General features: G+C 39.4%; 1 protein-coding gene across 2 annotated transcripts; it reads right to left on the reverse strand.

The window, feature by feature from the left end:
* Window positions 1–433: 433 nt before the first annotated feature.
* MINPP1 (multiple inositol-polyphosphate phosphatase 1) lies at window positions 434–23,179 on the reverse strand. Of its 2 annotated transcripts, none has more exons than XM_036336715.1 (5): window positions 22,542–23,179; window positions 19,731–19,928; window positions 18,117–18,214; window positions 9,426–9,559; window positions 434–1,425 (listed from the first exon to the last, which is right to left on the reverse strand). In XM_036336715.1, the coding sequence occupies exons 1-5, from the start codon at window positions 23,149–23,151 to the stop codon at window positions 1,029–1,031; spliced, it is 1,437 nt and encodes a 478-aa protein (XP_036192608.1). In that variant the 5' UTR covers window positions 23,152–23,179; the 3' UTR covers window positions 434–1,028. The 2 variants fall into 2 exon arrangements, with proteins under 2 accessions (XP_036192608.1, XP_036192609.1); XM_036336716.1 differs by lacking the exon at window positions 22,542–23,179 and adding an exon at window positions 21,453–22,261.
* Between the last annotated feature and the right edge of the window lie 393 nt (window positions 23,180–23,572).

Here is a 23,572-nt window from a genome sequence, read left to right on the forward strand (position 1 = left end):
CCCTTCCTCCCTGAAATTAATAATAAACAAAAGGAATGAAAAAAAATTAAACAACCAAAAGATATTTCAAAAGATGTAATAGCAAAATATAGGCTGTCCCCCAAAAATGTATACACAAACTTTAACAGCTGATTCTACTACATTTTGAAAATGAAATGTCTTTTAATAAACATTGCTTTTATAATTATTCAAAGTGTGTATACATTTTTTTGGACACCGTATATAAAAACTGAAGCAAAGTGACAGAATGCTAAAAACTGCTAAGCAATGGACTGAAGGAACTTTGATTCTATCCATCTGACATTGCTAATGGTCCTCTTTGTCATTCTATTGTTATATATATAAAACAGGTATGATAATTAAAGACTGGCCTTGCAGGACTTAGTAGAAGTCTAAAAGGAATTATTGAAAAAGTCTTCAAATGCTTTATAAATACTATTAACAAAAACATTTATTTTATTTTCTGTCTTTCTTCAGTGAAAGTGTCCTTTTACATCAGACTGCTTAATATTGTTTCAAATTCTCAGAGATCTTAGCTTTCTTTCAAAATGATATTCCCAGTGTATCACAATATTTCTGATTAAGAAAGATAATACTAGAACTGTGCTACTTGAGGAAAAAAAAGAGAGAATTGCAGCACAACTGGTAAAGTTCCTAGACTTGGTTCAATCAAGTTATGGATCATCCAACTGACATACTTTGTTACTCCAGCATTTTCAAGCTTTATTTGGAAAACATATTCAGTGTGAGATTTCTTGTATAAAAAAGAAGAATTTAACTTCTGTAAACATTTGCAGTGCCAACTATTTCTTTGAATAGATATTTTTCCCCTTAAGAGAGCTGCTCCAGTGAAGAATTGTTGCTTACACGTTCATGTCCAGACTAAAAAAGAAACTCATTGTTTTTCTATGAAGATAGAAATACCCAAGTAATGTGAAAGCTTTCTGTAACCAGGGACTGCCCACCTACTCCACGCATGTAATCACGCCCTATAGATTCCTGATGAATTAAAAATGTTCTCCAGTTACTCATAGCTCATCAGATGTGTTGTTCACCTTTGGTAATTGACATTCTTCACTGGTATGACAACTCTGAAGGATGTCCTTGTAATGGTTCTTCAGATCATCATACAAAGAAGCAGTTTCTTGCAAGTTAGCCAATGGTAACACCTTTTCATTCAATAACAACTGCACTCGGAATTCTTCTTTAGCAGTCTTAGCATTTTTACAATGGTAAAGCACAAATATCAGGTTTGAGGCATAAGGTACAATGTGACCACTTCGGAACTTCCGATGCATTTGTTCCTTGTAATTGTAAGCTGTGAGGGGCTCTTTGTCTTTGAAGTAGCCCATGAGAGAAAGCAGTGGAAGAAGAGTCTCTGCATGACCAAACTGAAGGATGACTGGAGAGGAAATTGGCTGAGACCTTAAATGAGAAATTGAGAAAAAATATGTCTATGTATCCGTGTCATAGAAAATAATATCTACACTTAGAAGCATAAAACATTCTCATCAACAAGTGTTTGTAAGCCTCTCTTCTTAACTGGTATACATTAAGTAGGGCACCTAAAGCCTTATATTTATTTCCAAGAAGCATCCCCTTAGGTCTGAAGTTACAAAGCAGTACCATTCAGACCATAGCTATATTCAATTTCACCTGCATAAATATTTTTCAATTTTGCATTATTTGTCAGTATTTCAAAATTGGGAGATTTCAGATTCTTAAAAATCCAGATTTTTTTTGGCTCCTCTTGAAAAACTGAAAGACCTGCCAACATAAATATTCCCACAAGGCAATAATCAGTATAATAGGAATGAGGATTACCTTCCAGAGTGGACATAAACCTGTTACACGGGACATACGTCACTCCACGCTGTCTAACATAGGATATTTTATTACTTCCCAGATCCTTTTATACATTTGAGCATATGCAAGTCAAAGCTAATACCACTTCCATAATGTAAATATAATGCAATTTAATAGTGATACAAGTTAAAGAAAAACAAATACTGGTTTACAGTTTAAGTCCTCTAGCCATGAGACAGTAACTCCAAAGCTAGGAACCATTCTAAAAATCAATGTTTTTTAAAATTTCATTCTTCTTGATTTTTGCATTTCAAGAAAAAATTCAGAGCTCACTGAATGTCTAGTTTGGGTTTTAAGGGTAAGAAGCAGAATTTAGCACACTTTTAAATAAATTATTAGCTCTAAAAGAATGTTAAATATTTTTTGCATTAACTCAAAAGTATTTCTATTAAATAACAGCTTAGACCAGTGATGGTGAACCTTTTGAGCTCAGTGTGTCAGCATTTTGAAAAACCCTAACTTAACTATGGTGCCGTGTCATATATAGAAATTTTTTGATATTTGCAACCATAGTAAAACAAAGACTTATATTTTTGATATTTATTTTATATATTTAAATGCCATTTAACACAGAAAAATCAACCAAAAAAATGAGTTCGCGTGTCACCTCTGACACGCGTGTCATAGGTTTGCCATCACTGGCTTAGACTATGTCACTTGTCTCAAACATAAACTGATTTTCTTCACTATTCTACTTTACAAGCTGAAATTCAACTTAGTAATCCTTAGTGGTTCAACTGTTGAAACTAGAATATATATGACAAAGCAATTTTATTCAAGGCTCCTTAAGAAAATAGGAGTAAAACATCTAACTCATAATTATGACAAAGGAGCAATGACAATACAGGAGCAATGGAGCGAACACAGTCTTTTCAACAAATGGTGCTGGAATATTAGATATCCACATGCAAAAAATAATGAATTTGGACACAGACCTGAGACTCTTCACAAAAATTAACTAAAAAATGATCATAGACCTAAATGTAAAACTCAATACAATAAAACTCCTAGAAAATAACAAAGGAGAAAACTTATATAACCTTGGATATGGCAATGACTTATATATATAACACCAAAGGCATGATCCATGAAAGTTAACTGATAAGCTAATCTTTATTAAAATTAAAAAACTCTCCTCTGCTAAAGTCAATGTCAAGAGAATGAGAAGACAAGTCACAAACTGTGAGAAAATATTTGCAAAAGACACCTACGACAAAGGACTGTTATCTGAAATATACAAAGAACTCTTAAGACTCAACAAGAAACAACCCAATTAAAAAATGGGCAAAAACCCGCCTGGTGTGGCTCAGTGGTTGAACACGGATGGACCAAAGAACCAAGAGGTTCTTGGTTCTATTCCCAGTCAGGCCACATGCCTGGGATTGCAGGCTCGATCCCCAGTGGGGGGCATGCAGGAGGCAGTTGATCGATGTTTCTATTTATCCCTCTCCCTTCCTCTCTCTCTCAACTCTCTCTCAAATTAATAAAAAAATATATTTTTTAAGTGGGCAAAAGACCTGGAAGGCTCACCAAAGAAGATATACAGATGACAAGTAAGTAAATGAAAAGGTGCTCCACATCATGCCAGTAAGGAATTACATATTAAAACAAGATACCACTACATATCAAAATCCAGAAAGCTGACACCACCAAGTGCTGACAACAGGATTTCATTCAGTCACTGCTGGTATGAATACAAAATTATATAGCTGCCCAGCTGGTGTGGCTCAGTGGATAGAGCATCAGCGTGCGGACAGAAGGGTCCCAGGTTCGATTCTGGTCAAGGGCACATGCTATGGGCTCTATCCCCAGTAGGGGGTGTGCAGGTGGTAGCCAATCAATGATTCTCTCTCATTATTGATGTTTCTATCTCCTTCTCCCTCTCCCTTCCTCTCTGAAATCAATAAAAAAAATATATAAAAATAAAATAAAAGGGGCTTAATGGTATCTTATAAAAAAATGATATAGCCACTGTGGAAATCAGTTTGGTGGTTTCTGACAAAAGTAAACATACTCTTGCCACATGATCCTTATATTCCTTGGTATATTTGCAAGTGAATTAAAAACATATCTATACAAAAACCTAAACATGGACATTTATAGAAGCTTTTTTCATAACTGTCAAAACTTAGAAGCAACCAAGATGTTATTTAGTAGGTGAATGGGTAAATAAATGGTGGTATATCCAGATAATGAAATATTATTCAGTGCTAAAAAGAAATGAACTATCAAGCCATGAAAAGACATGGAGGAAACTTAAGTGCATATTACTAAGTGAAAAAAGCCAATCTGAAAAGGCTACATAGCATATGATTCCAACTACATGACATTCTGAAAAAGGCAAAACTATGAAAACAGTAAAAAGATCAGTGGTTACCAGGGGTTGGGGTGAGAGAAGGATGAATAGGCAAAGAACAGAGGATTTTTAGGGCAATAAAAATTATTGTATAATACTACAATGGTGGATACATGTCATTATGCATTTGTCCAAACCCAGAGAATATACAACACCAACAGTGAACTCTAATGCAAACTATTGACTTCTGTGATAATGATGTTTTGTTGGAGGGTTATTAATTATAATGTACCACTGTGATATAGAATGCCAATAGTAAGGGGTAGGCAAAGGAGTGTACGGGAACTCTTTGTACTTTCTGCTCAATTTTGCTATAAACCTAAAACTGATCTCAAGAAGAGTTTGTTAAAAACAAAACAAACAACATAAAACCTACTGACATGGGGATATATGTGACTCAAAAGTGGGTATTTTTATTCCAAAGAGTTTACATAATCCGTCTTAAACAGCTGCTCATGCTTATACCTGTTTACCCTTTCAGATGACTTACATTTCAAGGTTTCTTTACAAAGTAGCATTAAATGGAAAAACATTTCTATTCTAAATTATATCCAAACATCAAAAATCTCCATTTTTACTTATATACCTTCAATTAGTGGGGGTTAAAGAGTTATGGAATTTGTGTGTGGCCACAAATACAGTAGGGCTTTCTTATTGGTTTTTATAACTCTAAAGTTGTCAGGGCAAATACAGGAGAGTCTTTATTTATGATCCAATTTTCATCAGAGGCCATTAAAGGTATATGCCAAGTTTCTGTAAAATAAATCCATAATTTCTGTTAAGTGAGTTGGTTCCATTTCAGGAACACACTATTTTTTGCTCTGCCTCACAATAGAGAGTAAATCTTAGAAGTGTCACACATCTGCTAGGCTCTAATTTACTCCAGTTAGTGTAAGTCCAATTACTATTTGAAAGAACCTAATCTCCAGCTTGTCCTTGAATTCTATATAGAAATACACTGTTGTAATCAATGTTTTAGGGTTGAGAAGTGGTCAAATCCTCTCATTTTAGAAATAAGGAAAAGACAAGTGAATTGCCTAATGTTATCTAGCAAGATAAGAATGCAGTTCTCCAAACTGCAGCCCTCTTTTACTATTATAAGTTGGTAAGAAGATTTTATTAAACCTTCAATTAAAAATGAAATTTAATTTGAAGTCTAAAATTCTGCTGTTAAATAAAGGTTGACTAGTATGTGTATGTTCAAAATAGGTAACACTCCAAAAAAGCACTTCAAGTCATTCAAAAAGATCAACCAGAAAAACAACCAATAGTTGCATGTTTTTCCCCTAAATATACTCAGCTTAGCTCTTTCTAAGCTCTTAATTCAAGTTTCACATTCAACTAACGTTACACAAGGGGTGTTTTTAAACATGATCCACATAATCCCCATACTTATGTAAGTGCACAAATAAGCAACATGAACTGCCAGAGATATGAGGAGCTTTGGGAAGAAAATTAACAGGGGCCAAAACCTGTTTGGCTCAGTGGATAGAGCGTCGGCCTGCGGACTGAAAGATCCCGGGTTCGATTCCGGTCAAGGGCATGTACCTGGGTTGCGGGCACATCCCCAGTAGGGAGTGTGCAGGAGGCAGCTGATCGATGTTTCTCTCTCATCGATGTTTCTAACTCTCTATCTCTCTCCCTTTCTCTCTGTAAAAAATCAATAAAATATATTAAAAAAAAAAAAGAAAAAAAAGAAAGAAAATTAACAGGAAAATTTTTTATCTTCTTATACATCTGATTGAAATATCAGCTCCAATGAGGCATCTGGAGAAGCATCTGTTTGACAGCTTAACACAAATGTAGAACTAAAATGGCTCAAACATAAAGATTTTTTTCTCAAGCAAAGACATAAAAATAAATTCTGCTTCCATTCAAGATGGAATAACAGGAACCGATTTATCTTTCTGCCTTGAACTACTATAAAATCAGACAAAATATACGAAAGAGCATTTTTCAGGCATTCAACAATACAGTAAGAGTGAAGGAAGGCAAATCAGGTGAACTCCAACAACTGTCCCAGATTACTGCCTGTATTTTCAAGGCTGCAGCACAGAGAAGAGGAGCCCCCCAAAATATGAAAAGATGCTCAATATCATTAATTTTTAGGGAAATGCAAACTAAAACCAAATGAGATACTATTAAACACCCATTATAATGGCTATAATTAAAAAGATCTACTATACCAAGTACTGGCTAGGATGAAGAATAACAGGAACTCTCATACATTGGTGGGAAGAGATTGGCAGTTTCTTAAAAAGTTAAACATACACCTATATATGACTCAGCTATTCCAGCTCTCTAGATATTATCCAAGAGAAATAATATGCATATGTCCATATAAAGACCATAAAGGTCCACAGCAGCTTTATCTGTAATAGCCTCAAACTGGAAACAGCCCAAATGTCCATCATAAGGAGAGTGGAGAAACAAATTGTGGTGTACCCATGGAGAGAATATTACTCAGCCTTAAAAAGGAATTAACTACTCATAGCCACAACAACATGGATAAATCTCATAACATTGAGCTAAGTGAAAGAAGCCAAACCAAAAAAATGTACATATTATATGATTCCAGTATATAAAATTCTAAAAAACCACACAAATTAATTTATTGTGTCAGAAAGCAGATCAGTGGTTGCCCAGTTTGGAATAGGGGTGGGGGTGGGGGTGGGGGTGGAAAGTAGATTACAAAGACTCACAAAGAAATCTTTGCATGTGATGGATATTTCATTATCATAATTTTGGTGACAATTTCATGGGTATCAACATATATATAAAAACTCACCAAATTGAACACTTTAAGTATGTGCTGTTTATATCAACTATACCTCAATAGAGCTATTTAAAAAAATCAAAAATATTAAGGGCTCATATGCTGAGGTTAGTGACAGAAGTTTTCAGTAACCAAGCTCAAAGATGCCTCCCTCCATTAAGCCTTTACCAAACCCCACAGTTCAAATTTATTCTCCTTCAGTACTTTTTTTAGTGGTTTTACAAATATCCTCCAAACCAGACATGAGTTCTTTGAGACAGTAATTTAAATGTATTCACCTTCTGCCTGCGTAAGTTGTGTTAGAGTGGAATGGGAGTAACACTGAAATTTAGGAAAGCACGTAGGAGGCAGGTGCTAAAATCTAGAAGATACTAGCTAGCATAAACTGAGGTGGTAGTGATACCTATATAATTAGCTAGGTATTACTACTAATACGAAAGGAGCAAAGGGAAGGCCAGACATTAAAAGCATGGCCACTGGGCAGCTTGCAGATCACTGGGGATAAAGGAGTCCAACAAAGGGGAGACAGATGCATGTACAGTGAAGCTGGGGTGACTAGGGAAGGTACTTGCCCGTCAGTCAAGCCTGGGGAACCATGGATTGGCCAGAATGGGTGCAGCCAATGCAAGCCTGTGAAAATTTAGGAAAACATAATCCCTAAACAAAGGAATCCTCTCTTATTGCTCTTGGCTCATGGAGCTCTCTTGTATCGATTCTTTACATTTCCCCTGTATGGCCCACAGCCATGCGGACTCCACACACAATGAACTAATGGATTGAAGTTGGGAACAAAAGCTAAGCTAGCCTGATGCTGGACTGGAAAGTGCAAATATGGAACAAAAATTCTAGACACTGGCTCTGATTATAGCTCTACTAAAGGCAAAATGGGACTCCTTCCTTGGTGGTACTGAGGGAAATGAAAACTTGGAAACTAAGGGGCTTGAAATAAAACTTTCCACAGAAATAAAACTTCCTACAATATCTCATCCTCCCCCGTGAGTCTCAGAAAATTCATTTTCTTGGGATATCGCAAGAAGCCCACTCCCACTAGCAACAGATGGAGATGTGGACCCCCTACTCCCACCAATAGCAGTAGCAGTGCGGGGTGAAGAAAAGTGGAAGAGATTGATATAAAACTGGAAGCCAAAAGAAAAAAAAAAAATCACAATATTAGGAGATGTAGAGGGTGAGGGAGACAGGGTAAAAATGATGCATCAGTTTGTGGCTTGGCTGTCTGGGAGGATGATGGTGTCATTGACTAAAACAGGGAATACTAAAGAAAAAGGATTGTGGATAGTCTTTCAATATCTACTGAGCATTCCAACTGCATTCCACACTTGTTCATAGGCACTGAGGAGAGAGCGGTGAAATAAACGAAGTTCCAGGTATCACAGACCTATAGTCCATGAGAATCAAAAAGTATCTTTCCAGAAGCACCTGGCCATTTGAATCTGCATTCAGAGTACATTGCTCTTTACCTCATTTAGCTAGCCTCTTTCAGTAACTAGCACTAAAACTGAGGTGGCACCTCCTGGTACACCGAGTTAAAATTCCCTGAAACACTAACTTCAGAAAGTTAGCAAAAAGACCAGCAAGAATAGGTTCTGAGGACTTAGAATCTGCATGCATTTCTAAGAACTTTAAAAGACAAAGCTCTCCCATTATAATGGGCTAATTAACCAAATGGCTATTTTATACATTTCAATGCTGCCATCTTATGTTAAAATATGGAACTACACAACTTTAAAAAGCCATACCCATACCCAGTGAAATCTGAAAATACCAGAGATTTGAGAGTCAATGAAAAGTTAGAAAAAGGACAATGAAAGTTATTCAATGAAAATAAGAAATATTTATAGCAATTAATTTTGGTGTTTGAGAGTATCACTCACAAAAAAAGATCTCATGAGGCAAGCAATTACATTCCAGAATATAAACTTTACTTTGAAAAAGCAGGAGAGAAATATACTGATAGAAATAATGGGGAAGGAAAGAGTAGAATAAAATCCAGGTACATCACATTTCTTTATTAAATTCATTGTTTTTCTAATCATAGCTGCTCAAACAGTGGTTAAACAGCAAATCTAGCCCTGGCAAGAAGCTAGAGCCAAATACACAAACAAAACCTATTTTTAAAAATAAGCTTAACTGGGCACACAGAATAAACTGCATGCCCTGGCCAGTGTGGTTCAGATGGTTGGAGCATCATCCTGTACTCCGAAAGGCCTTGGGTTTGATTCCCTGTCAGGGCATATGCCTGGTTTTACAGGTTTGGTGCCTGGTGGGGGTACATGCAAGAGGCAACCAATCAATGCTTCTCTCTCACATTTATGTTTCTCTCTCTCTCTCTCATTCCTCTCTCTCTCAAACCAATAAACATGTCCTCAGGTGAAGATTAAAAAATAAAATTATTTTTTAAGTTTTTACCTTTTTTTCTGTTCAACTGCTTTGTCCAAGTGCTGAAAGATATCCTGAAACAGGATGCAGCTGGATCGACTATTAATAGTATACCCATATCCTCTTTTCCAATATTGTTTCAGATCATTTAAATATTCTAATACCTGAAAAGAAAAATTTCAAAATCATTTTTTAAATCATTACATTTTTATTCATGTAACAGATTCCCTAATTTACACTTACAATTTCAATTACTTACTAATTGGACTCAAAGATTTATGCCACACAGAGATATATGTTGACATATGAATTTAAATTGTGGGAATGTAGAGGACAGCATGCAAAAGCAAGTTAGACCTCACAGCCAAAAGTCCAGCATCCAAAACAGTTCAGAACAGTGCGTTATTAAATACATGTGTTCACATCTTTCTTCTAAAATTATATTAAGATGATAGCAAAGATATATACAGAAAAATAAAAGATATACATGGAATATTATTACAATACAGAAAGATGCCAAAATTAGATCAGGAATTTTTAAGAATTTTAGAAAGGTAGAAATCAGACAGAAAATGAGTTACTTTGATTAACGTATTAGTTTGGAACACCTAGAACAAAACCTGCCACATTGCATTTGCCAGCCTCCCTGCTTTTCAAAGCGTGACAGCCACTTGGCCTGGAGGTCAAACCCTCCCTGGTATTAGCTACAACAATCAAGGCTTAACTACAAGACTGCGCACAAAGACCACTAGGGGGTGCACCAAGGAAGCATAACAAAATGCGGAGACAAAGAAACAGGACAAAATTGTCAATGGAAGATATAGAGTTCAGAACCACACTTTTAAGGTCTCTCAAGAACTGTTTAGAAGCCGCCGATAAACTTAATGAGATCTACAAGAAAACTAATGAGACCCTCGATGTTATATTGGGGAACCAACTAGAAATTAAGCATACACGGACTGAAATAACGAATATTATACAGACTCCCGACAGCAGAACAGAGGAGCGCAAGAATCAAGTCAATGATTTGAAATGCGAGGAAGCAAAAAACACCCAACCAGAGGGGCGGAATGAAAAAAGAATCCAAAAATGCGAGGATAGTGTAAGGAGCCTCTGGGACAGCTTCAAGCGTACCAACATCAGAATTATAGGGGAGCCAGAAGATGAGAGAGAGCAAGATATTGAAAACCTATTTGAAGAAATAATGACAGAAAACTTCCCCCACCTGGTGAAAGAAATGGACTTACAGGTCCAAGAAGCGCGGAGAACCCCAAACAAAAGGAATCCAAAGAGGACCACACCAAGACACATCATAATTAAAATGCCAAGAGCAAAAGACAAAGAGAGAATCTTAAAAGCAGCAAGAGAAAGAAACTCAGTTACCTACAAGGGAATACCCATACGACTGTCAGCTGATTTCTCAACAGAAACTTTGCAGGCCAGAAGGGAGTGGCAAGAAATATTCAAAGTGATGAATACCAAGAACCTACAACCAAGATTACTTTACCCAGCAAAGCTATAATTCAGAATTGAAGGTCAGATAAAGAGCTTCACAGATAAGGAAAAGCTAAAGGAGTTCATCACCACCAAACCAGGATTATATGAAATGCTGAAAGGTATCCATTAAGAAGAGGAAGAGGAAGAAAAAGGTAAAGATACAAATTATGAACAACAAATATGCATCTATCAACAAGTGAATCTAAGAATCAAGTGAATAAATAATCTGATGAACAGAATGAACTGGTGATTATAATAGAATCAGGGACATAGAAAGGGAATGGACTGACTATTCTTGGGGGGAAAGGGGGTGTGGGAGATGCGGGAAGAGACTGGACAAAAATCATGCACCTATGGATGAGGACAGTGGGTGGGGAGTGAGGGCGGAGGGTGGGGCGGGAACTGGGAGGAGGGGAGTTATGGGGGGAAAAAAGAGGAACAAATGTAATAATCTGAACAATAAAGATTTAATTTAAAAAAAATGTATTAGTTTGGCAAAAATAAAAGGAATAGAACTAGGCCAAAAATATGGAGAACTGGTGCTGCTAAAGGAATGTATATTGTTGTAGAATGATATTCAAAGGGCAAATTGGCAAAATCCATAAAAACATATATCTTTAAGACCCATTTAATTCCATTTCTAATAAAATAATATTCACAGAGGAACACAAGAGAGAACATACAAGAATGTCTTACAGCAGCACCTACAGGAATCAAAAAAATATTATTGAAAATACCTAAATATCATTAATAGAGAGTTAACTAAAGTATAGTATACACATACAATGGAATACTATGCAGTTATTAAAAACTCTACACTGTTGCCCTGGCCAGTGTGACCCAGTTGGTTGGGAATCTTATCATACACCAAAAGGTTGCTGCTTCAATTTCTGGTCAGGGCATTGACCCTGGCTCGATTCCTGGTAGAGGACACGCAGGAGGCAGCCAGTTGATGTTTCTCTCTCTCCCACTGGCCTTTCCTCTCTCTCTCTCTAAAAAAAAAAAAATCAATGAAAAAAATTTGATATTGTAGATCTACAAGTACTGACATGGAAGCTCTCCAAGATATACTGCTGATTGAGAAGAGCACATTAAGAATAAAAATAGTAAAATGACCCTTTGTCTACACGCAGACAGTGGACTGTTTACATTTCTAAGAAATGATACAGATTATAAATAGCATAGAAAAGGGTGGAAAAATATACATCAATTAACAACAGTAATTAATCGCTGTGGAGTGGTCTTGAATTGGAGTTGGTGATTAAAGTAGCTTTTCTTTACCTGAAATTTAAGCTTTGTACTCAAGTATTATTTGATCAGATAAAAACCAAAACTAGAGAATTAAAACCTATAGAGGTACATGATGAGCCATTCTTCCCAAAAGAGCCCCTAAGCAAGCATGTCAAACTTGAGGGCAGTGGGCTGAATGCCTGATGTAATGCTGAGTTTGACATGCTTGCGAGAGAAACTAAGTACAAGCCATAAGTTTAAGAGCAAGAGCAGGCTAGTGCCATATAACCAAAACAAAACTAAACACTTATTAAAGAGGCAACTAAATCACAAAGTTAGCAGAAAGTCCAAGGTAAACATTTTTTAAAAGTAAAAAAAGAAACTAAAATACATACAAAGTTCTATCAAATCTATTCAGAAAATAAAACAAAAATGGTATCAGAAATGAAACAGTAGTTATAACTGGAATTTTTTTAAAAATCCTATTTGCACTATTAAAACTTTACATCAAAAAGACTTGCCGAAACCGGTTTGGCTCAGTGGATAGAGCGTCGGCCTGCGGACTAAAAGGTCCCAGGTTTGATTCCGGTCAGGGGCATGTACCTGGGTTGTGGGCATATCCCCAGTAGGAGATGTGCAGGAGGCAACTGATCGATGTTTCTCTCTCATCGATGTTTCTAACTCTCTATCTCTCTCCCTTCCTCTCTGTAAAAAATCAATAAAGTATATTTAAAAAAAAAAAAAAAAAAAGACTTGAGCTTGGCTGGTGTGGTTCAATGGTTGAACATCGACCTATGAACCAGGTCAAGGTTCAATTTCTGGTCAGGGCACATGCCCGGCTGCAGGCTTGATCCCTAGTGTGAGGTGTGCAGGAGGCAGATGATCAATGATTCTCTCTCATCATTGATGTTTCTATCTCTCTCTCCCTCTCCCTTCCTCTCTGAAATCAATAAAAATGGTCATATATACCTATATATAGCTACAAGTACAGGGCTTTATTAAGACAAGTGTGAAAACTTGAATACTGTACATTAGATAATATGTACTATATATATATATTATAGTTTGCTATGGTAATGTAGGAGAATCTTCTTGTTGCGATGCATGCCCAAGTATTTAAGGGTGAAGTTTCTTGAGGTTTGCAAAAGAAAAAGATTACATATATGTGGTAGACAGAATAAATGACCCCCAAATATGTCTATATCCTAATCCCTAGAACCTCTGAATATTATCTACACTAATAAAAGACAAACATGCAAATTGACCATACCTTTGCTACACCTTAAGCCACACCCACCAGCCAATCAGAGCAACTATATGCAAATTAACCCAACCAAGATGGCGGCCGGCAGCCATGGAGCTGAAGCAAGCAGGAGGCTTGGTTGCCCCAATGATGGAGGAAGCCAAGCTTCGCGCCTGCCGCAGCCAGCTCTGAGCTCCACTCAAAGCAACAAAGTTTCAATTATAGAAGATAAACAAACCCCAGATACCTGCTTTCAGCCGGCTGTGGCCACGGAGCTGAAGTGAGGAGGAGGCTGGGTTGCCACTGGCAATGGAGGAAGCCAAGCTTCCCTCCTGCCCGCCCTGGCAGGCTCTGAGCTCCTCTCAAGTCTACAAAGTTTCAATTATAGAAGGTAAATAAATCCCAGAAAAAAAAAAGAGAGAAAAAGGAGAGGTTGTGAGTTTCCATCGCCGGCAGGCTTGGCTAGCCGGAAAACAGCCCTCAGCCCCCCACCCAGACTGGCTAGGCACCCCAGTGGGGACCCCCGACCCTAAAGGGGGTGTGGCCAGCCTGCAAACAGCCATCAGCCCCTCACCCAGGCTGGCCAGGCACCCCAGTGGGGAACCCCATCCTGAAGGGTGTGTGACCAGCTGCAAACAGCCATCAGCCCCTCACCCAGGCTGGCCAAGCACCCCAGCAGGACCCCCACCCTGATTCGGGACACCCTTCAGGGCAAACCAGCTGGCCCCCACCCATGTACCAGGCCTCTATCCTATATAATAAAAGGGTAATATGCAAAATGACCCTAACAGCAGAATGACTGGGAATGACTGGTCACTATGACACACACTGACCACCAGGGGGCAGATACTCAATGCAGGAGCTGCCCCCCTGGTGGTCAGTGTGCTCTCACAGGGGGAGCTCTGCTCAGCCACAAGCCAGGCTGATGGCTGCCAGTACAGCGGTGGTGGTGGGAGCCTCTCCCGCCTCCTCAGCAGTGCTAAGGATGTCCGACTGCAGCTTAGGCCTGCTCCCTGCTGGCAAGTGGACATCCCCCGAGGGCTCCCGGGCTACCAGAGGTATGTCTGATTGCCAGCTTAGGTCTAATCCCCCGGCCTAAGCCAGCAGGTGGTCAACCCCTGAGGGGTCCCAGACTGTGAGAGGGCACAGGCCAGGCTGAAAGAACCCCTCTCCCCCCCGAGCGCACAAATTTTTGTGCACCGGCCCTCTAGTTTTACATAATAAAAGGGAATTTGTGATTAAGTTAAGGATCTTAAGATGGGAAAATTATCCTAAACCAGCCGTGGGCAAACTACGGCCCGTGGGCCAGATCCGCCCCGATTGAAATGAATAAAACTAAAAAAAAAACAAAAACCGTACCCTTTTATGTAATGATGTTTACTTTGAATTTATATTAGTTCACACAAACACTCCATCATGCTTTTGTTCCGGCCCTCCGGTCCAGTTTAAGAACCCATTGTGGCCCTCAAGTCAAAAAGTTTGCCCACCCCTGTCCTAAACTATCCAGGTGGACCCAATATAATCACACAGATCCTTTTAAGTAGACAGGAAGGACAGTCAGAGCAGAAAACATAACCATGGAAGCAGAGGTCAGAATGATACAAGGAATACAGGTGGCCTCTAGAGACCGGAAAAAAGGTGAGGAACCTTTTTTTGCCAAGGGCCTTTGGATATTTATAACATCATTCACAGCCCATACAAAATTATCAACTTAAAAATTAGCCTGCTATGTTTGGTCAAACTTTTAATTAACTCACCCCTAATGCCTTGGAAGGACCGGACGTCCCCCACTCCCACCCTAAAGCCTCCAGAAAAACACAGCCTTCCTGAAACCTTGATTTTAGCCCTATAAAATTCATTTTGGAATTCTGACTTACAGAAGATAATAAATTTATGTTGTTTTAAACCACTAAGTCTAGGTACCTAATATATGTAGAAAAAAGCAAATGTAGCAAAAGAAAGGTTAACAACTGGTGAATATAGGTGAAGGACATGAACATTCATGGTATTATTCTTACAGTTTCTGTGGGAAATTTTTCAAAATAAGTTGTGGGAGAGGCATTCATATGCAATAAAGAGATAAAAGGGTAATCTTAAAAAGAAAAGTAAAAGAGAAAGGCCAGTATAGAGTCTTAGTTATAGGGGTGTTCCTGAGTCACCTGATAGTTCTATCCTATATAATAAAAGTGTAATATGCAAATCGACCAAAGGGGCAGAACAAATGGTCACTATGATGCGCACTGACCACCAGGAGGCAGACACTAAACATAGGAGCTGCTCCCTGGTAGTCAGTGCACTCCCACAGGTGGAGCACTGCTCAGCCAGACAGCTGGCTAGCCCAGCGACAGTGGTGAGAGCTTCTCCTGTCTCCGCTGCAGGCGGGCAGTAAGGAGCAAGGGGTCCCAGACTGCGAGAGGGATGTCTGCCTGCCAGCTTAGAGATCAGGCCTAAGCTGGCAGGCAGACATCCCCCAAGGGGTCCCGGACTGCGAGAAGGTGCACTGGGCCTCTAGTCTCTTAATAGATAAGGAAATTGAGGCACAGAAAGATTAAGTGTTACTTTGACCAACATCTTAACTTCCAGGGTTTTTGTAATCTATCAAACTATCTCCCAGAAGAGAAAGAGCAAATGCACAAAAGGAGAGTACAATGTTTAATTGGAAAGGGATTCAAATAGGAAAAGGGAAGGAAATACAAGTAGGTGACACAAAGATGAAGCAGAGGCTGGCTATGATCTGAGATGTATGTCTTTACTGCAGGGAGTAGCTTGCACTTAATCCAGAAACTGTCGGTCCTCAGAAGTAAGGGACCAGATGGAGAGCCACTGGGGACAGGAAATGGGCAGACAGCAGGGGGCCAGATGGGCACATGCCAACTATTCCAACAACTGCAGTAACTTGGGCAAATGAGTTATTCTTTTGTTAAAATTCCCTTTTTCATTGGCTTTCTTCCCTAGAGCAGTGGTTGGCAAACTGCGGCTTGGCAAACCGCGGCTCACGAGCCACATGCGGCTCTTTGGCCCCATGAGTGTGGCTCTTCCACAAAATACCGACTTCTGCACATGGGCCACGAAGTTTCAATCGCACTCTATGTGTGCGCCTGCACATGGTATTTTGTGGAAGAGCCACACTCAAGGGGCCAAAGAGCCGCATGTGGCTCACGAGCCGTGGTTTGCCGACCACGGCCCTAGAGCAGTATGTGTAGGGAGAAAAGGAAAATGTACTATTTTGACACATATATAAATGCTGACCATAAATCTCAGTTTATATCTATACCAGCATACTTACTAATGGTGCTCATTTCACAAAGTATCCCAATTTAAAAGACAAATTTTATGATCATCCTAAGCAAAAGGCATAACAAAAGAGGGAACACAAGTAAGTTTCTGAAGTGATGAGCTGTGGACTATTAGAGGAGATAAGAAAGATACTGGGTACCCGGGACAAAGAAAAAGATCATCATGACACTCAGGATCACAGAGAGAAAATAGAACACACCGATTACTTTTGGTGCTCAGCATCCTACAGTAACCATCTACTGAGGGCCCTTTCCCCTTCTTCCAACTCAGCCACTAAGCCAGTGATGGCGAACCTTTTGAGCTCGGTGTGCCAGCATTTTGAAAAAACCTAACTTAACTCTGGCGCCATGTCACATGTATAAATTTTTTGATATTTGCAACCATAGTTAAACAAAGACTTATATTTTTGATATTTATTTTATATATTTAAATGCCATTTAACAAAGAAAAGTCAACCAAAAAAATGAGTTCGCGTGTCACCTCTGACATGCGTATCATAGGTTCGCCATCACTGCACTAAGCCCTAGTTCCACATTGACACCATACCACATAAAACCTGCTTGCTGGTCACTTGTCTTCGAGGAACAAAATAAAGCACTCTTTTACCTTCAAAGATACATTAGTTCTCACCTTAAAATCCTGCTTCTATCTGGCAAATAGTATACTACTTTTCAAAGTTTGAGGTTAAAATTTGAAGTTAATTTATTTTCATATGGAATATTGAAGGTTTCATATGTATGCAAGGCATGAAGATGATTAAGGTTTCAAAAGTTCATATTCCTTAATGATCCATACATACAAACATCCTATCTCACTATCTCATCCCCAGAATTCTATCCAATGCTGTAATCCTCAATACTTAAAAAAAAAAAAAAAAAAGTAATGCTCTCCTACCTCACCTTTCTGGCTTCTAACATCCCAAAACTGGTCAGAATTTACCTCCCTTAAAGTCACCAGAGGTCTCTCTACAAAGAAGGCATATGACTGAGGAGGAAAAAATATGAAGTAGGCAGAAAGAAATTGTAGATGAATTACTGCCATCACCAGGTGGAACAGAACTCAATTTATCATCCAAACTGTTATAAAAGAAACAGACATTTGGAAAACCATTCATCCTCTCTGAGCCTTGGCTTCCTATAAAAAGGAGAATTTAAATTATATTAGCTCTATAATCCTCTCCAGCAATAAAATCTGATATTGGGTTAAATTCATTTTTAATTGGGTGGACCTAGAAATCAAATCACAATGGAAGAATGTTTTCCAGAGTTTTATGAACCCAAACTAGTTATAAGTAGGTAGGCCCTATCTGAACAAGCAAAATCTCTCTTTTGTTAAGAAAAATTATGTTAGTCAAAGATAGTTAATGCTCCCTACTCTGCTTATTTTTTGAGAAGATACTTCAAGCAACAATAAATCATGCAAAAAAGCAAAGAAACTGCAAAATTAACACTTACCATTGCATCATCTGTGTCAAAAACATCACACCACGGCGATTTAACACCTTTAATTGCCAGGTCAAATGAACAGGTGAAAAAAGCTACCTGAATCAAATCTGGGGGGGGAAGGTAAAATTTGTAGGTTACTACTTTGCAATTTTTCAAAGGCTAAATATCTATAGAATGCCATGTGCAGCACAACTGAAGAAACTGGATAAAGTTAGTTGTCAATTTCTTCCTGGCTATCAAAGATTAAGGCTAACTCTGTATAATCCAAAGGGGAGGAACTGGAACTGTCAAGCAAAACCATGAGGATATCTAAATTTCAGCCCAATTAAACTAAAAAGAATTTGGACTACAATAGCTCCAGCCCCAGGAGTCAGGCTTGATCCCCAGTAGGGGGCGTGCAGGAGGCAAACAATGGATGTGTCTCCCTCTCCCCTCCTCGCTCACTAAAAATCAATTTTAAAAATCTAAAAAAAAACACCCCACAAAACAAAACAAAGGAACACCAAAAAACTGGCAAGGAATTATTTAAGTGGTCCATTCATGACAATGGTTACTTGTGGAGAGAAAAGGAGATGAATGAGATCCTCCAGCAGGACCAAAAGACCTCAATATCCTTAAAGCAACTAACTGAAGCACAATATTAAAATTTGATAAAAATAAGTTGTGGGTATAACAACATTCATTATATTAGCCATTATTATTATGTATATGCTTGAATTATTTCCTAATAAAATAAATAATTTTTAAAACTGGCAGGTGACCAACCAATTTCGGGAAAGAGGAAAAATTCAAGTTTAAAATGCTAGCTTAGTCTAGGCATTTTCACTTGTTTGATCCTTTAAACGTTAAGCATTCAGTCTCCATGATTGACAGATTCCAGTCTGCATTTTTTCTCCAACATCTCCTACTTCTAGTCTTTTGGAAATTTATTCACAATATAATGAAATCCACAATCTTTGTATGCATATTTGTCAACACCTGCTCTATGCATTATAAATTCCTAAAAAAAAATTATTATTTTTCTTAACTTCACATTTCTAAGTGACCATATGTCCTGGTTTTCCACCTGTTTTCCTGGCATAATTATTAATAATGTCACTTTCACCCTCCAAGTGTCCTAGGTTGCATGATAAACTACAGTCAGCTCATCTCCACTGCAATACCTTATGACAGACATGACTGTCCATTTTCTCAGCATCTCTAAGTTTAAAGCCTAAAGAAAAAAAAAATCACATTACTGTGCCTTTCACTTTCTAAAACTTATCCCTTTCAAGACATGAACATGTACTTCTGAATTGCTTCAAAAGCACTTTACAAGGAGATAACACAGAAAAAATAATTTTTGTTTTATATATAATGTTGAAAGTTGAAACTTTATATACCTCTGCCCTCAAAAAAATTCCAGAATATAGTAAAAATTCTGTACATTAATTTACATAAAACTCAAAGAATTTCAATCTAAAAGTAGTTAAGCATGACCAAAAACATATTATTTTCTTACTGTAAAATCAACTGTGGATCTTTTAAAAGGAATACTTTATTCCTCCATATTTTTTCCATTTTCAGAGTTCAAAAACCATTTAACTACTTCAGAATTTAAATGAAAGATAATAGGCACATTACCTGCATTTAAATTGTTGACTGGCACTTGCAAAGTAGCTGCAACTTTTTTTAAAATGTTCTGCATTTCTGGTCCAGTTTTGAAAGCTTCTACATGATAAAGAGCCGTATCATTTCTTTCCACTTCAGTTAAAAACTTTTCACAATGATCAAAGAACCTCATTAGTTTATCATTAATTCTTGGAGGTCCACATTCCATGTCTGAAAAGACATAAGCGACAATTTCAAATTATTGAATGTTTTGTGTGAAAAGGAACACTAAAAACCTATTTATTCATGTTTGAAATAAGCACACATTATTCAAGAAAGACATAGGGCAAAACTACTCCCATTTGTAATAGTAATTCATGAGTATATGCTAAAAAGACTAAAGAAACAGAGTATCAAAGGTAAAAAGTGTTATAACAATACTACACAATAAAGATAATTTAAATGAATGTTTTCTTAAAGCAAAAGTAATTAGCTATAAAAGTCATAAAATGTACAAAAATGTATTATGTAAGTGCTGTTTCTGTTAGGCACAGAAAACTTGAAAAACTAAAAATTAGCAAAATTTATAATTACATGGTTAGAGATCATTCAACAGAAACAATCTATTTTTCTACTCTAAGCCAAAGTCTACACAGAACATTTATTTTTTTAAATTAACTTTCTCAACCCTGTTTATTTCACAAAAGACTATGCTTGGGACAAAAACTAACAATACACAAAATACATCTACACTTCTGTTTTTCATTGTGCTAGGAGCTTCTGATTTGGTTTGTTTTCTAACTGAAGCTCCCCAAAACTTCCCATTTAAAATTTAACAAGTTATATTATTTCCCCAACTTGGAAACAAGTATGTATTGGAAAAACATTCATAATCATGCTTCAACCATTGGGGTGAATTTTAAAGGAAAAGAACACCAAGTATGTGATTTCTGAATATAAAATGAGAAAATTAAATCTAGTTACACTGTTTTGCTATAGATATGTGTGGAAAAACAAATATATATATATATATATATATATATATATATATATATATCCATTTCAGGTCCTGAAATGGATAATTCTGCCCACTTTAATTGCATATTAGATTACAATTCTTAAGAAAGCATGTTAACTAGGAAAACAAGTCATCTTTTTGTGATCTCAAAATACAATTTTCCAAGTGGATCTGGATATTTCACCCATGCTATTATCTAATACTGCTGCTCTTTAAACAGAAACAAAGGCATCGTTGTTTCTGTAAGAATACAAAATTTAATCGTGTCCTCCCTCAAAAGCCCAAATGTACACATATTATTATTTATTGTATTACTTTCCATATGAACAACTATAAACCTACTTTTACCCCACCTTGTATATACAGTGATATACTAAAGTATATTCTACTTTCAACATTCAGTTAATTTAACTGACTTATGGGGAATTTCCACTCATATTAATAGAAAAGGCCTAGCTATAACAAAAGAGCACAATTCAACAATGACTAATTCCAAGTCAGCCAGATGAATTACCCACAGAGCAATGACATGACACACAATCCATGGAAGAACCCCTTGGTGATGGCTGAACTGTTAAGGATGCTATTGGAGAAATGAGAAACCAATCTACTTCATTTTTCACTTGGACTTTGAAACTAACTGATGTCTCACCTCTTCTCTGACCTTAAAACGGATCAAAAAAGTATTCACACTCAATCAGGTCTCCAGCACAAAAATGTTATGTTTTTATTCTTACCCTTAACATCTTTTGTCTTCCGGACATAAAGTATAGTGTCAGTCGCCGGTGACTGGGCGCTTAACGTGTTAAGTTACAGACAAACAGAAGTTATTTATATAGTGTAAGGGTTGAGACAAGCTCTAAATCAGACTTTCTGGGTCCATACCTAGTTATATGAAATTAGACGAATTATTTAGTGTTTGTTTCTCAATTTCCTCATCGGATAGGGAGAAAATACTATCAACTTCAGCAAAAGGTTGCACACATAGCAGGTATTAAGTGTTTGCTATTAGTACTAACTGTGTCTATTAAACATTTTCTGAGGGGGGGGAGCATCATTCCTGGGAAACAGAAGACCTGGGAATCTGGGCCTGAGCCCACAAGGCATATTCTTGGGCTCAGCTGTCCCACCGTTAAATTAAAGGGTCTCACCAGATGATATCTCAAATTTTGCAAAAGAGTAAGTAATGGAATAAATTAGTAAAGTACTGCGTGTTACCATGGACCACAGCTACAACGAAGGTCACTTTAGAGTACATATAAGAACAAAAAAGAAAAAAACTGAGCAGTAAAGAAAATTTGAGAATATCTTCCTAAAATAGGTCTAGATTAGAACCAACATCTGAAAAAGAACGGTAAGTTAAAAAAAAAAAATCCAAATAGTATCAGAAACAAAGCCTGAGGAAGAAAGTCCTAGAACGTATTTAAATGTGCCCAATTGTAGAACGAGCAGCCGGGGCGGGGAGAAAAGGAGGGTTTGTTGCTCAGAGGGGGCAATTCAATTTTGGGACTGGATGGTTAAAAACGGCCCTGGTCTGTCTCTTTTCCTATTGGATCCCCTAATGTCTACTACAACGTCCCGCACGTGGAAGATGCCATATTCATACCTCATAAGTGAACAAATAAATGTATGTATGAGAAGCGAGGGAGCCAAGTCCAAGTCCAGGCCAAACCATGGGATGGGGGGGGATCGAGAGATGGGGATCGGGAGACAGAGGGAAGTGAGAGGCTGGGATTGGGGAAGTCCAGGATCTGGGGGAGGTCTGAAAGCGAGGGGGGGGGGGGAGGGGGACAGGCAGGGGACTGGCCGGGCGCCCCAGAGGTCACCTGCGACGTCGGGGGGCGGCAGCCCGGGGTGGAAGTGCTGCCACAGCCCCTGCAGGAAGGCGGCGCCGCTCTCCACGCAGCGGTGCTTGGAGCTGGTGATGAGCTGCAGGCGGCCGTAGTTCTCGCGGCTGAAGAGGGCGGGGAAGAGGGAGGCCAGGCGCAGCGCCAGCTGTCGCATGTCCTGCCGCCCCTTGTCTACCAGCTGCCCGTCCATCCAGTCCGCGTACCACAGCGGCCAGGCGGCCAGCGCGGCGCCCAGGTCACCCCCGGGCCCGCGGGCCTCCAGCAGCCCGTGCAGCTGCCGCAGCTTGCGGATCTGTTTGGCCGTCGGGTAGCGGGTGCCGTGGCGGATGAGGCCGACCAGCTGCACCGGGGTGCAGGTCTCCTCCAGCAGCTGCGGGTCGCGCAGCGGCGCCTCGGGGTCCCGCCGCAGCCTGGGGTTGGCATCCTCGTAGCGAGTTTTGGTGCCGAAGTAGGGGCTGAGCGCCGAGACCGCGGGGTGCTCCGGCTCCAGGAGGGAGCAGCGCGAGAGCGACGAGAGCAGAGCCACCGCCAGGACCGCGGAGGGTGCCGAGGGAGCCCCGCGCAGGCAGCGGGCGCCGCGGAGCATGGTGCGGGCGGCCCGCGGGGGGCGGTGAGCGGGCGGCAGCCGCTGACTTCCGGTTCCGGCGGGCAGCGGGGGGCGGGACGGGGCGTCGCTTCCGTTGGAGCCCCCAGTGGACCCGCAGCTGGCGGTGGACTCTGGGCGCCGGCGGGAAGCGGCGAGGCACGGCGCGGACCTGAGCGCCAGTGAAACCGAAGGAAACCCGGGGGAGCTCTGGGGACCTGCGGTTTGGGTGGCGCCGGCGTCGCCGGCCCGGAGCGTGGGCGAGTGTCCTCGTCGCAGGTGCCGCGGGGCCTGACGCCACGACGCCCCGCCCTCTGAAGGTTCAAAGGTGTGAATAAGCCCGGACGCAGCCTTCGCCTCCAAAGCGGCCGAAACAGGACGCCTTGGAGCAGCTGACTCTTGTACGCACCATACTTCCCCGTTC

Source organism: Myotis myotis, unplaced genomic scaffold (genome assembly GCF_014108235.1).
Source record: "Myotis myotis isolate mMyoMyo1 unplaced genomic scaffold, mMyoMyo1.p scaffold_m19_p_15, whole genome shotgun sequence".
NCBI lineage: Eukaryota > Metazoa > Chordata > Mammalia > Chiroptera > Vespertilionidae > Myotis > Myotis myotis.

Excerpts from the sequence above, each read along its gene's own strand:
- MINPP1 (XM_036336715.1), bottom strand. The coding sequence starts at position 23,151 with ATGCTCCGCGGCGCCCGCTGCCTGCGCGGGGCTCCCTCGGCACCCTCC. Across the intron at positions 19,929-22,541 it reads GCCGCCCCCCGACGTCGCAG|ACATGGAATGTGGACCTCCA; the intron begins GTGACCTCTGGG and ends ATGTCTTTTCAG. Across the intron at positions 9,560-18,116 it reads TTGACACAGATGATGCAATG|GTATTAGAATATTTAAATGA; the intron begins GTAAGTGTTAAT and ends TTTTCTTTTCAG.